General features: G+C 51.7%; 1 protein-coding gene across 1 annotated transcript; it reads left to right on the plus strand.

The window, feature by feature from the left end:
- The first annotated feature begins 1,458 nt into the window (after window positions 1-1,458).
- Window positions 1,459-9,223, plus strand: NODAL (nodal growth differentiation factor). The gene is made up of 3 exons (XM_043476219.1): window positions 1,459-1,752; window positions 6,038-6,729; window positions 8,347-9,223. The coding sequence occupies exons 1-3, from the start codon at window positions 1,557-1,559 to the stop codon at window positions 8,497-8,499; spliced, it is 1,041 nt and encodes a 346-aa protein (XP_043332154.1). The 5' UTR covers window positions 1,459-1,556; the 3' UTR covers window positions 8,500-9,223.
- Window positions 9,224-11,322: the final 2,099 nt, after the last annotated feature.

Consider the following 11,322-nt stretch of genomic DNA (forward strand, 5'->3'; position numbering starts at 1 on the left):
CCACGTCTCTCCTAGGTGAGACCCTTTCCTGCTGGCTAGGCCGGCTTCCACCAGACTTGGGTTTAGAACTCCTAGCTGAGCCTGCTGGGCCTCCTTCCACTGTCTCAGACCTGCTCAGGGCAGAGCCTGCGGCTCTTTGGAACTGAAGGCATCTTGTGAAAGAAGCCCACGTGTACCTGGCATGTGCTTAGTTGCTCAGTCATGTCCAACTCTTTGCAACCCCAGGGAGCCCCCCAGGCTCCTCTGTCCATGGGGATTCTCTAGGCAAGAACACTGGAGTGGGTCACCACGCCCTCCTCCAGGGGATCTTCCCAACCCAGGGATGGAACCCAGGTCTCCCGCATTGCAAGCGGATCCTTACTGTCTGAGTCACCAGGAAGCCCACACGTAGTTTTAATAACCGCATATCAGGGCTAGGAAAAGACCAGGGGCCCAGGGCAGAGGGGGGAGGGGAGGGCGGGGAAGGCTTCCGGTGTGGAGAACAGCTGGGTGCAGAGATTTACATTTCTTTGCAGGGAATTCCAGCTGAACAGAGGCCAGACGAGGACTACTCTAGTGTAGAGGAGGAAAGCAGGGCCCAGAGAGAAAAAAGTGAGGGTCCCTGAGCTGAAATCGAGGTCTCTGGGGTAACTGAGTCCCCAGGGGAGGCAGGGACTGCAGGACGTTGACAACACAGGCAACACCTTTTTCCTGAAATCCCTGGGGTCAAGTGCATCTGTGAAGGAAGATCCTGATGCCATCACAGACACTCCCCTAGAGTGGGCCAGGATCACCCTGTCAGCTGTGCCCCGGGCTCCAGCTTCCGAACACTTCCTTTTCCAATGGAGAATTCCGTCCTTCATCCTGGTCACTCCTGTCCTCTGTCTTCTCCAGGAGGGAGCTTCAGTATTTGAAGCAGGTCCCCATAGACTTCCATTGGCACTCATCCTTTTTGTTCCAGCAATTCCCAGTACCTTTTCAGAGGCTAACTCTCCAGACAGGCCCTGCCAGACAAGGCCAGGGGTGCTCCCAGAGGCCATCTGGATGTATCCTGGAAGCCTGCGCAGGGCCAGGGGAGCTGAAGCCTCCTGGGCCAGTGTGGGGCCACACCCTGCCTGAGAGCCGCTGGTATCCACAGCTTCCTTTCTCCACCTGCTCCTGGTTGACCTAGATGTCTATCTGGAACCTGGAGGAAGAGGAAAGGGCAGGGATCCCAGGTGGGGCAGAGTAAGGAAGCCATAATTCTGACCTGGGAGTGTGGACAAGCCGGCTGCATCTGGGAAACAAAACCGAGAGTAGCCCCGTGCCAGGGTGCCCAGCCTAGGCAAACTAGACGGTCCCGAACCTAACAGCTCTACAGTTTTGGAGTCTCCTCCCTACCAGGCTCAGGTCTCACCCGCCCTCAGCAGGTGGTCCCTGCGGGGGGCCACCCCGGGTGACGGTGTGGGGGCGGGGTGGGGTAGGGGTGTTATACGATCTCAAAGCTTCCCCCCAGGGAGGAAGGGCAGGGGCGGGGCGGCCGCGAAGGCCCAGGATATAAGAGGCGGAGGCTGCCTTTGGGGACCAGCCAGCCCACCATGCACGCCCACCGCCTGTGGTTATTCCTCTTGCACGCCAGGTGGGCTCTCCTCCAGGCGGGCGCCGCGATGGTGGCCCCGGTGCCCCTTCGGCCGTGGGGACAGCCCTCGTCGCCATCCCCCCTCGCTTATATGCTGAGCCTATACCGCGAACCCCGGCCCCGGGCGGACATCATCCGTAGCCTGCAGGCGCAAGGTAGGCAGCCCCGCCCCGCCCTGCTTCCTTCAACACCCGGGGCGCCTCGGGCGCTCCCTCCCCCAGACTCCCGGAGGGCGCTTGAGCAGCGGGGGCTGCGGCTCGGTGCCGGGGACTTGCCATTTGAGGACGTACCCGCACGCCTGAAGGGCACGTCCAGGGGCTGGGCTTGATGGTCTCTCAGCGTCCAAGTTGTCTCGAGGCACAGGGTTGGCGGTATCCGGGGTGTGTCCCGGACCGGGAGCTCAGCGTTCCGGTCTTGTTTGGGGCGGGTGGAGTGCGGACTATAGGGTGGGAACCTGATTGTGCCACTTCTTATCTGTGCGGTCTTCCACTACTGTAATCTCCGGGCACCTCAGCTTGCACATCTGTAGAACAGGGATGGGGCTTCCCAGGTGGCTCAGAGATAAATAATCCGCCCGCCAAGGCAGGAGACTTCCTTGGATGGGGAAGATCCCCTGGAGGAGGAAATGGCAACCCTCTCCAGTATCCTTGCTTGGGAAATCCCATGGACAGAGGCGTCTGACAGGTCGCTAAAGCATTGAACACCACTGAGGGGATTAGCAACAACACGTAATAGGAATAATAGTGCCTCCTTTGTAGGACTGGCGAGGGCTACTGACAATGCACATGAAATGCTTAACACATAGTCAGGCACAGTAACAAATCGTCCTGATTATTGCTACAATTATTTTGTTGGATTTTTTTTTCTTTCTTTTCACTAGTGAAGGTGAATGCCATGGAGAGTTTCTCAGGCTGAGACCGAGCTTGGAAACAGGGTGTCAAGCATGAACATCAGGGATTAGGTTTCAGAAGTTAGGGATTAGAGATGAGGTGCCCCGAAATCGAGAATCGAGGCAGGCTTGGTAGGTGTCAGTATCCCAGGTGACGCAGGGCTCAGGGCCTAGATTTGGAGGGATTGAGTGACTCCCACGGTGCTTCGGGAGTATGGCCGTCGGGGATGGGGCAGTGTGCCTTCTGCGCACTGGATGCAGGTCGACATTGAGAAAGGGGAGCCCTTCCCGCGGGGCTCTCTACCCTGGGCAATCCACATCCTAGCGCGGGGGGTGGCCCCTGCCTCCCTGCACCTCGCTCTGCCTGCTGGGGCCAGACGGCCCTCCCCAGAGTTCCGGCGAAATCCACATCCGATAATCTGATTTGACGGCCACCCGCCGGCCCCCTGTGATCCGAGGATGGGGGCTCCTAGTTCTCTGGCCTGCCGCGTCTGGGGTCAGACGGCCAGTGACCCTCTCTAGAAGGGTCGTCTGGGGACCAGCCAGACTGGGGACACCCCAGGGGTGGAGCAGTTTGAAAATTACTGGCGTGTTCCGCCCCGCCAGAAAGGTGGGGGTGGGGTGGGGGTGGGGTTGGTGGCCGCAGAGTGAGAGGTGCACTTTTCTCTTTCTCTCCCTCCTTCCAGAGTTCCAGAAGATTTGTAGTAACGTGACAGTCTGGGAGTCTAGAAAACTAGAGTCTGGTCCCACAAACCCTGCTTCCCCACTTACCCCTGTGTCGCTGGCCTATCAGTTGACTTTTCTAGTTTAGCCTTTTTTTTAGAAATAAAGGGCCTGGCTTTCTTTCTACCTCATTTGTGTGAGTGTGGTGTAAAATACATAAAAAGAGTAAAATCGCAAATTTTGTTATGTGTACAGTGACCTTAAGTATATACACACTGTTGTGAATTGGTTTGTTTTTCAAAAGCTGCAAGAGCCTGCCTGGAGGGAGCCTGATGGAAAGGGATGTCCCACATTGTCTCCTTTCCATCTTGGGTTTATTTGTAAGCTGCACAGGATAAGGGGAAATGGGTGTTGGAGTCTAACTAAATTAGGTCTTTCACTGTTTAACCATCTTCACCTTGGACCTTAATTTCTTCTTCTGCAAAACGGTGATAATGGTGGGGAGGATTTAAGGAGACAATGCTTGTAAAATACTTGGCGTGAGGGAAGCAGTTAATAGTAATTGGCCTCACAATTTATAATAATGTAGGGTGGGAACCCGGTGTCACACCCACCCTCTTTTTCTACAGAGCCCCTAAGTCTAACTCAAAACGCAAGGTTATGAACCCAACACTCCTTTCTTTAGAATTGGAAATGGGTCAAGATTTCCAATTCCAAGGAATTGGAGCCCATGTGGCCAAGTCTGCATTCAATTTCAGGGTGTCCATGAACCCCTTCTTTATAATCACCCTCCAATCACATTTATTGTGTAAGTAGGAAATACAGTTTGTTCTGGGGACAGCATTCTTAGCTTTTATCAGCCATTGGTGATCCTCAAAGATTAGACACCCTATTCTTCTAAGATGAACCAGAGCTAGATCTAAGAGAACTTGCTAGCATTGTGTCCTGGGGAGCCCTTGGCTGCAGGTAGGGTTGTGGGGTTGCAGACACTTCCAGCAGGAAGGCGTATGCTCCTCCCCACCCCTGCATCTGCACTACCATCCCAGCAGCAGATGATTTTTTTCCTCTGCCCAGGCCCCTCACTGCCTGGACATCTTCATTTGTAACTTGGACCTGAGTAATGAGACAGTTGATGATGGCCATTTATTGCACTTTGGTGGTTGCACTGGGCAGAGCACTTTACACACATTATCTCAGTAAATCTCAACACTCCTGTGAGGTGGATACTGTCACCATCTATCTCCCTTTTACCCAGAGGGAAACTGAGGCCCAGAGATTGCAGCCCAGTCTTAAACAGCAAGTGGCAGGGTTTAATCCATCATGGAAGACACCAGGCCCCTGCTCTTAAACACTGAGCTGGAATACCTTCCTCTAGAAAGCCATTTGTGGGTACTTGAGATAATAAGTTTTAAGTCCTGGTGTAGGTGGAGTTGTAGAGGAGTTGCTACATGTCCCACCTAATCCCCAGGTGGCCAGGTGGTGCTGAGATGGGCAGTGGGTAATGTCAGCCTCCGGCCACACCTCTGGGGAGTTGCTAGTCAGGGGCTGGTTATTGTCCCCTGCAGGTGCTAATGAGAAGGGAAGTGGAGATTAAGTGAAAAAGAACAGCTAGGGATGGGCTGGGAGAAGCTTCAGGAGGCTGAAGCTGGGAATTAACCTCCCTCTAAGACAGGCTGGACTAACCAGAGAAATCCACTTACTGACCAAAGATGTCCTATGAGACAATTAAAAAAAAAAAAGAAACAACTGTTATGTGGTCTGCCCAGAGTGGACCTAAATCAGAGATCACTACCTTCAGGATGGATTCACAAAAGGGTGTCTGTTTTTATATCTAATGAATAACCTTTGCCTTTTATTTAACAATAGACCTTGAAACATCTTCATTTCCCTGGGTCCGCATGTCATGCAGGGAAGGATAGGACATTACTGTTCCCATTGCAAAAAGGAAACTGGGTTTGAAAGAAGTCAAAGATGACTTTTAGGTGACCTGAAAGATCCATCATGTGTGCTATTCCCAGACATCAGACCAAATTGATCCAGGACCAAAATGAATGGAATGTGCTTCCCCATTCCATTCCTTTTCATTCATTTGGGGTTTCACTGTGCTGGATGTGTGATTGCTGTCTGTCCCAGATGCATAGATGACCTGGAGCGGGAAGGCATGAGCGCCCTGCTAGGTAGGAGAGACCACTGGGTGGAAAAGTACAAGATTAGTGCACAGTCAAGCTTAGAGTGTCTTTAGAAATCTATTTGTAAGGTTGCCAAGAACTCTTAGAGTGTCTGCCTCTGTCTTTAGGAATTGGTGGGGGAAAGGGTAGCCAGTCTTTGGCTTCTGTTGCCTGTGCCTTCCTGCAGGTTCCAGTCCTTTCCATGATCTGTGTAGCAACCTCATTGTGCCTGTGAAATAGGCCACCCTTTCCAGTGAGAAGACAGAGTCAGGAAAGCTGACTTGCTCCAGGGTCACAGGGTGGGCGGAAGCCCCGCGTTTCTGTCAGAAGGCTCAAGGTTTGGCCTTAGACTGCATGTGTGAGGGGAGAAAGGAGGAGGCAAACTCATGCAGTTTTTACCAATTGTTCTCTGGAGTGTCTGAAGCGGGAGTGGCAGAACTGTGATTTGGAGATTAGGCTTTGCAGTTGGGCTTATTCTTGGCTTTGCGACCTTCCAACAATTGACACCTTGGGCAGGTGATTTAATCTCTCTGAGCCTCAATCTTGCTCATCTTAAAAATGGATTCAATACTATTCCCAGCTCATAGGGTTGGGGTGAGAATTAAGAGAGACAATACATATAAGGTAAGGGCTCAATCATGAGCTATGATGGTTGTTACACCAACTGAGGCAGCAGGAGGCCCCCGCTCACCAGCTTCCTTCTGGTTTCTTCTCACCCAGATATGCAGGTGGATGGGCGGAACTGGACCTTTGCTTTTGACTTCTCCTTCCTGAGCCAAGGAGAAGATCTGGAGTGGGCCGAACTCCGGCTGCAGCTGTCCAGCCCCGCGGCCCTTCCTCCCAACATCCCACTCTCCATCGAGATTTTCCACCAGCAGAAGCTGGATAAGAACCCACCTGACTGCCTGGAACGTTTTCGGATGGACCTGTTCACTGTCACTCTGTCCCAGGTTACCTTCTCCTCGGGCAGCATGGTCCTAGAGGTGACCGGGCCACTCTCCAAGTGGCTGAAGCACCCGGGGGGACTGAGGGAGAAGATGTCCAGCTTGGCTGGAGAGTGCTGGCGGCGGCCTCCCACCCCACCTGTCACCGACGTGCTCCTCCTGCTCCATTCCAACCTCTCCCCGGAGCAGAGGCGGCTGGGTGGCTCCACCCTGCTGTGGGAAGCGGAGAGCTCCTGGCGGGCCCAGGAAGGACAGCTCTCCCGGGAGAGGGGCACGAGGCACCGCCGGTATCACGTGCAGGACAGAAGCCAACTGTGTCGGAAGGTCAAGTTCCAGGTGGACTTCAACCTGATCGGATGGGGCTCCTGGATCATCTACCCCAAGCAGTACAATGCCTATCGCTGCGAGGGCGAGTGTCCTAACCCCGTGGGGGAAGAGTTCCACCCGACCAACCATGCCTACATCCAGGTGCACAACCAAGGCCTGGGCAGGGGAGGCAGTAAGCTGTGGGGGTGAAGTGTCCTTTCTTCAACATCAAGGGGACAGGACTCCAGCTTTAAATTGCTGTCAAATTCCCATGTTCTTTCATTCACAGTTATTCGAGCACCTGTAAGGTTCTGTGCTAGGTTTTAAGGACAGAGAGATGATCAGCGACAACATCCTCAGAGAGCCTACGAGGAGTCATGCCCCGTTGGGTGACCTTGAACACCTAGCTTTTCTGGGGCTTTCTCCTTCTTTCATAAAATTACGGGTGGGGCAGGTAGATTGGAGTGTCTCAGCTCCTTCCCCTGCCCTGACATTCCAGGAAAGGAAGTTTAGGATTTGGCGTTTGGGTATAGATAGGTTTGAATCCTACTCACTGGCTATGTGATGTTGGTCAAGTTGCTTACTCTGTCTGAGCCTGTTTTCTCACCTGTAAAATGGGGATAGCAATGCTATATTCTGTAGGGCTGTTGTGGGGTCACACGAGATGCTATGTATACCGCACGTTAAGCTAGTAGGTAACAGGTATGATGTTATATGATCATTACTAGAAGACTGTAATTCATTGATGCAATGGGGCCATGGTTATGAGTCCACATTAGAGATAATACTGTTCCAGCCACTGTACTTTGCTGCCTAAAAACAGGAGCTGACCACTTCTTTTGCAGGACTAGTAAAGCTGGAGGCTGCCACCAGGTGCCACTAATCAGCCTATATGGTCTAGAAGGTGGTGGAGGGGGAGGAATGGAAGGAAAATGAGATGGAAAAAGCAGGGCAGAGCCTAATATGGTGGTCCTGACCCACTCTCTAAGGTCATACGGGACCAAAGTGTTTTTATTTTACTCTATGAAGCCTAGACTGAGACTCTCTTGGACCTGTAATACATCCTCCATGCCAAGCCTCAGGCAGAGTTCAGAGGCTCTGCGCAGCATGTGAGCTGAGTTCATTCGAGGGAGGCAGTGGTAGGGGCCACTGCCCTAGAGGACCTGTCCTGGGCACAGGCCCTCCCAAGCCTCTCTCAGAGCCCCCTGCAGTCCGCCAGTCTACCTGCAGCAAGATCAGAGGAAACTAGAGACTCAGATAACCGCCAAGCCACCAAATCTTAATGCTGATCTGAAAAGCCACCACTGAACCCGAGACAGGGCCCAGTTCCAGAATGCCAAGAACTTATTACCTTTTCTCCTGTTGACTCTGTTTGCCCTTCTCTGGGCAACAAAGCAACTCCTATGTGAATTTCCGCATGACTGTCTTCTGCTTCATATTTCTGGAACTAAACCAGGAGTTTCTTGGAATATTTTTAAAGATGGTATTCATCTGGACTAGAACAATAGGAAAACATGTAAGTTAGCTACTGCTTCACCCAGACACAGCTTTCAAAGTCTTCTGTTTAAAGCCTGTTTTAAAGGAATTATTTTAGCAAAAAAGAAAAAAAATATTAGAGCTGATAATGTAGTGGCATTCTGATTTCTTTATGAAAAAGAGTTTTCTATTTTTGCACATAGAAACTGATTTTAACTCTGTAACTTCACGCTTTACCCAGAAATGAGACTATGCTGACTTGACCATTGGGATGTGAATTGACCTTCCTCTCCTCCCTTTCAGAGTCTCCTGAAGCGGTACCAACCCCACAGAGTCCCTTCCACCTGCTGTGCCCCAGTGAAGACCAAGCCCTTGAGTATGCTGTATGTGGACAATGGCAGAGTGCTTCTAGACCATCATAAAGACATGATTGTGGAGGAATGTGGGTGCCTTTGAGGAGCTCCTGCAGGTGTGTTGTAGTTGCCTGTACCCTGGAAGGTTGGGAAGCTCCTGGAAGACCTAGCAACCATCTAATCTAATGAGGAGAGACACAGAGGGGGGAAAAGTTGCTCTGTCCACCAGACCGGAGGAGGGATGGCTGCCGCTGTGTCCATGAAGTCTCTGTGGAGTCCGGGTGAGCACAGAGGAGAGGGAGGAGGAAGCCTGTGCAGCAGCCTTGCTGGGCTTTCTCTCTGCTGAACAGATAGTGACGCGTGAGGGCACTAGTGCAGGAGTCCTTTAGCGGATTTTTTTCAACCTCTGAACCCTCAGAAATTGTATGCAAGAGTTGAAGCATATATGCATGTATTTTTGAGGTGGAACAAGTTGTTTGTAACTTTTGTGTATTCTCAAACATAGCCTTTGACATACACCCACCCTCACCACCCAAATATTAAGTATCACTATGTAAAATTAAAAAGAGTCCATTGGCTCTGGTTGCCTCAGGCTGGGTCAGGGAACCCCTGCAGCTTTCTGGCTGGCCTGTAGCAATCTTGTCCAGAGGCTCTCTGGAGTGGATCTCTGCTAATGAGTTATACAAACAATAAAGCCATTGTATAGTCTTCCTAGGCCAGCTGGTGCCTTTGAAGGGCGAGGCAGGAACTCGTCCAAGAGAACTGGCCCCGTTGGACTACAGAAGCTGGAGCCCTGGGATGTTCCCAAGTTAGTCTGCTTCGGCAGGCACAATCCAAGTCTATTAAAGTTGGTGACAGTTCACCTCAGTTTGGTCAGTGCGTGTTATTAATGAGAGCCCTGAGTTTCCTATCCATAGAGGTGAGGACCCTGCCCTGGGTGGCAAAGTCGTGAGTTATGGTCGCAGCTTAGCTGCTGAGCAGCTGTGACCTCAGGTGAGTAATTCACTGCTCAGCCTCGTCTTGTGACATGAAAGCAGGTGGATCCTAGTGCGTCCCTGTGATTCTACTTTTCCCTTACCAGTTGGCCTCACTGAGCACTGCCAAAACAGGGGCTGTTTTTTTCTTTTGTTGGCAGGGTGAAGGGGCCATTTTTTCGGAAATATCAGTCCACAGTAAACCTAGCCTGCTTTCCAAAGAAGCTGATTGACTAATGCTTCAACCTTAGGAGAATGATTCCCATCATGTGGGAATACTTGTTGGGTTCAGAGGTGACTCAGATTTGACTTGGTAAGAGTCAAGGTAGTCATCCTGGTCCAGGCAGGGTTGTCTAGGCTTGAGCCAGGCCTGGGCTTGAGAAACCTCAATGCCCTGATTCAACAACAAAACTGATCTGGTTGCTCATTCCCTGAAGTGGAAATAGCCCACTCTCCCCACAATTCAGAATCACAATAGGATTTTGCATTGGTCTCTACTTAGAAAACAGTAGAGGTGGGAGTCCTCGCAAGGTCAACTTTTGTCCCATCCTCTTTCCTAAATGAGAACCCAGTGAGGCCCAGTGGCCTGGTGCCACAGCTAGGAGTGGCGGGGCTGAGAGCTGAGCTCTGGTCTCTGGAGCCCCAGAGGCACCGTCCTTCATAGTGTCTAGGGGTCTTTACTCCCTGAGCTTTGGGTCAAGGCCTTAGCCTTTAGAACAGGATGTGTGAAATCCTGGTTCCACTACCCAACTTACATTCTTGGGAGTGAAAATCCCACACCAGGGCTTTAGGGCATCCCCTTTACCAAGTGGGCGCCTAACTGTTCTTCTGTGACTGGGGCCAGGAAAGTGAAAGGTCAAGCTATTTGTGGCTACAGCCTGTGGGAGTGTTTACAGTTAGCAGCTCCACCAACTCACAGAACAAACCCCACTGGCAGGAGGACAGTACCTCGTATCAAGCAGAAGGTGCAGGCACAAAGGCGTGAAAGGACACTTTGCTGACCTCTGATGAAAGCTGTGCGCCAGCATGGCGATCTGCCGCCTGGGCAGAGGTGTTTGGGGCCCAGCCTGGCAGCAGGGCTGTGTTCTGGACTCTGCACGCTGGTGCAAGTTTAAGTATGGGGAAATGCTGCCTTTGGGCACCAAATCCTGCCCTATGCTGAGGGTCAGGAAGGGGCTTTCAGAGGCCAGTCAGATGTGTTTTAACTTGGTTTCCAGGCAGAGGTCTCCTCCTACTGTTCCTGTAGCAGTGCCAAGTCAGTAGCCAATTGGCGGAAATTGGATGCATTATTCCTTGGCCTGGGAAGTGGGGGGTCTGGCCCAGGAAAGAGTGGAGAAAAGATAAAAGCAGAAACTGGGGAGCAGTTGTGACTCACAGCAGCAGTTGGGTTAGTCTCCATTCTGTCCAGCCTCTCCTTTACTAGCAGCAAAGCCTTATCCCTGCAGCCTAAGCTGCCTTTTTAAGTTGATATCCTATTTGCCTCTGGCGCAAAGTAAAGGCTGTATGAAAGCGCTTTCCAAATTATTTGCCCCAACTTCCCATGAAGATTACTTAGTCCTAGGGGCTGCACGAACATGCTCCACCCCAAACTTGCACATCCTGGGGAATACAGACCCACCTCTGCTTGTCACACCAACTGAGCTGTTACTGAGCTTTAGACCTACCGGCCACTGGGTTAACTGCTTTCCATAGTTACACCTGAGCTCCACAACCACCTCGGTAAGACCTACTTATCTTAACCCTATTTTAGAGAAGGAAACCAAAGCTTCGAGACTGAGAATCCTGTTGGAGAGAGTTTGGCTGCTATTAAGTAGCAGAGCAGGACTGCAAGCCTACCGCACTCCAAAGCCTGAGCCCTGAACTTCCCTGCTCCTGTTGACATCTGAGACATGAAAGGACAGGATTCTTGCTCCCAATATTAACATGTGGGCCTCACTGGATTAATAATAGCA

Source organism: Cervus canadensis, chromosome 8 (genome assembly GCF_019320065.1).
Source record: "Cervus canadensis isolate Bull #8, Minnesota chromosome 8, ASM1932006v1, whole genome shotgun sequence".
Lineage (NCBI taxonomy): Eukaryota > Metazoa > Chordata > Mammalia > Artiodactyla > Cervidae > Cervus > Cervus canadensis.

Excerpts from the sequence above, each read along its gene's own strand:
- NODAL (XM_043476219.1), top strand. The coding sequence starts at position 1,557 with ATGCACGCCCACCGCCTGTGGTTATTCCTCTTGCACGCCAGGTGGGCT. Across the intron at positions 1,753-6,037 it reads CCGTAGCCTGCAGGCGCAAG|ATATGCAGGTGGATGGGCGG; the intron begins GTAGGCAGCCCC and ends CTTCTCACCCAG. Across the intron at positions 6,730-8,346 it reads CCAACCATGCCTACATCCAG|AGTCTCCTGAAGCGGTACCA; the intron begins GTGCACAACCAA and ends CCTCCCTTTCAG.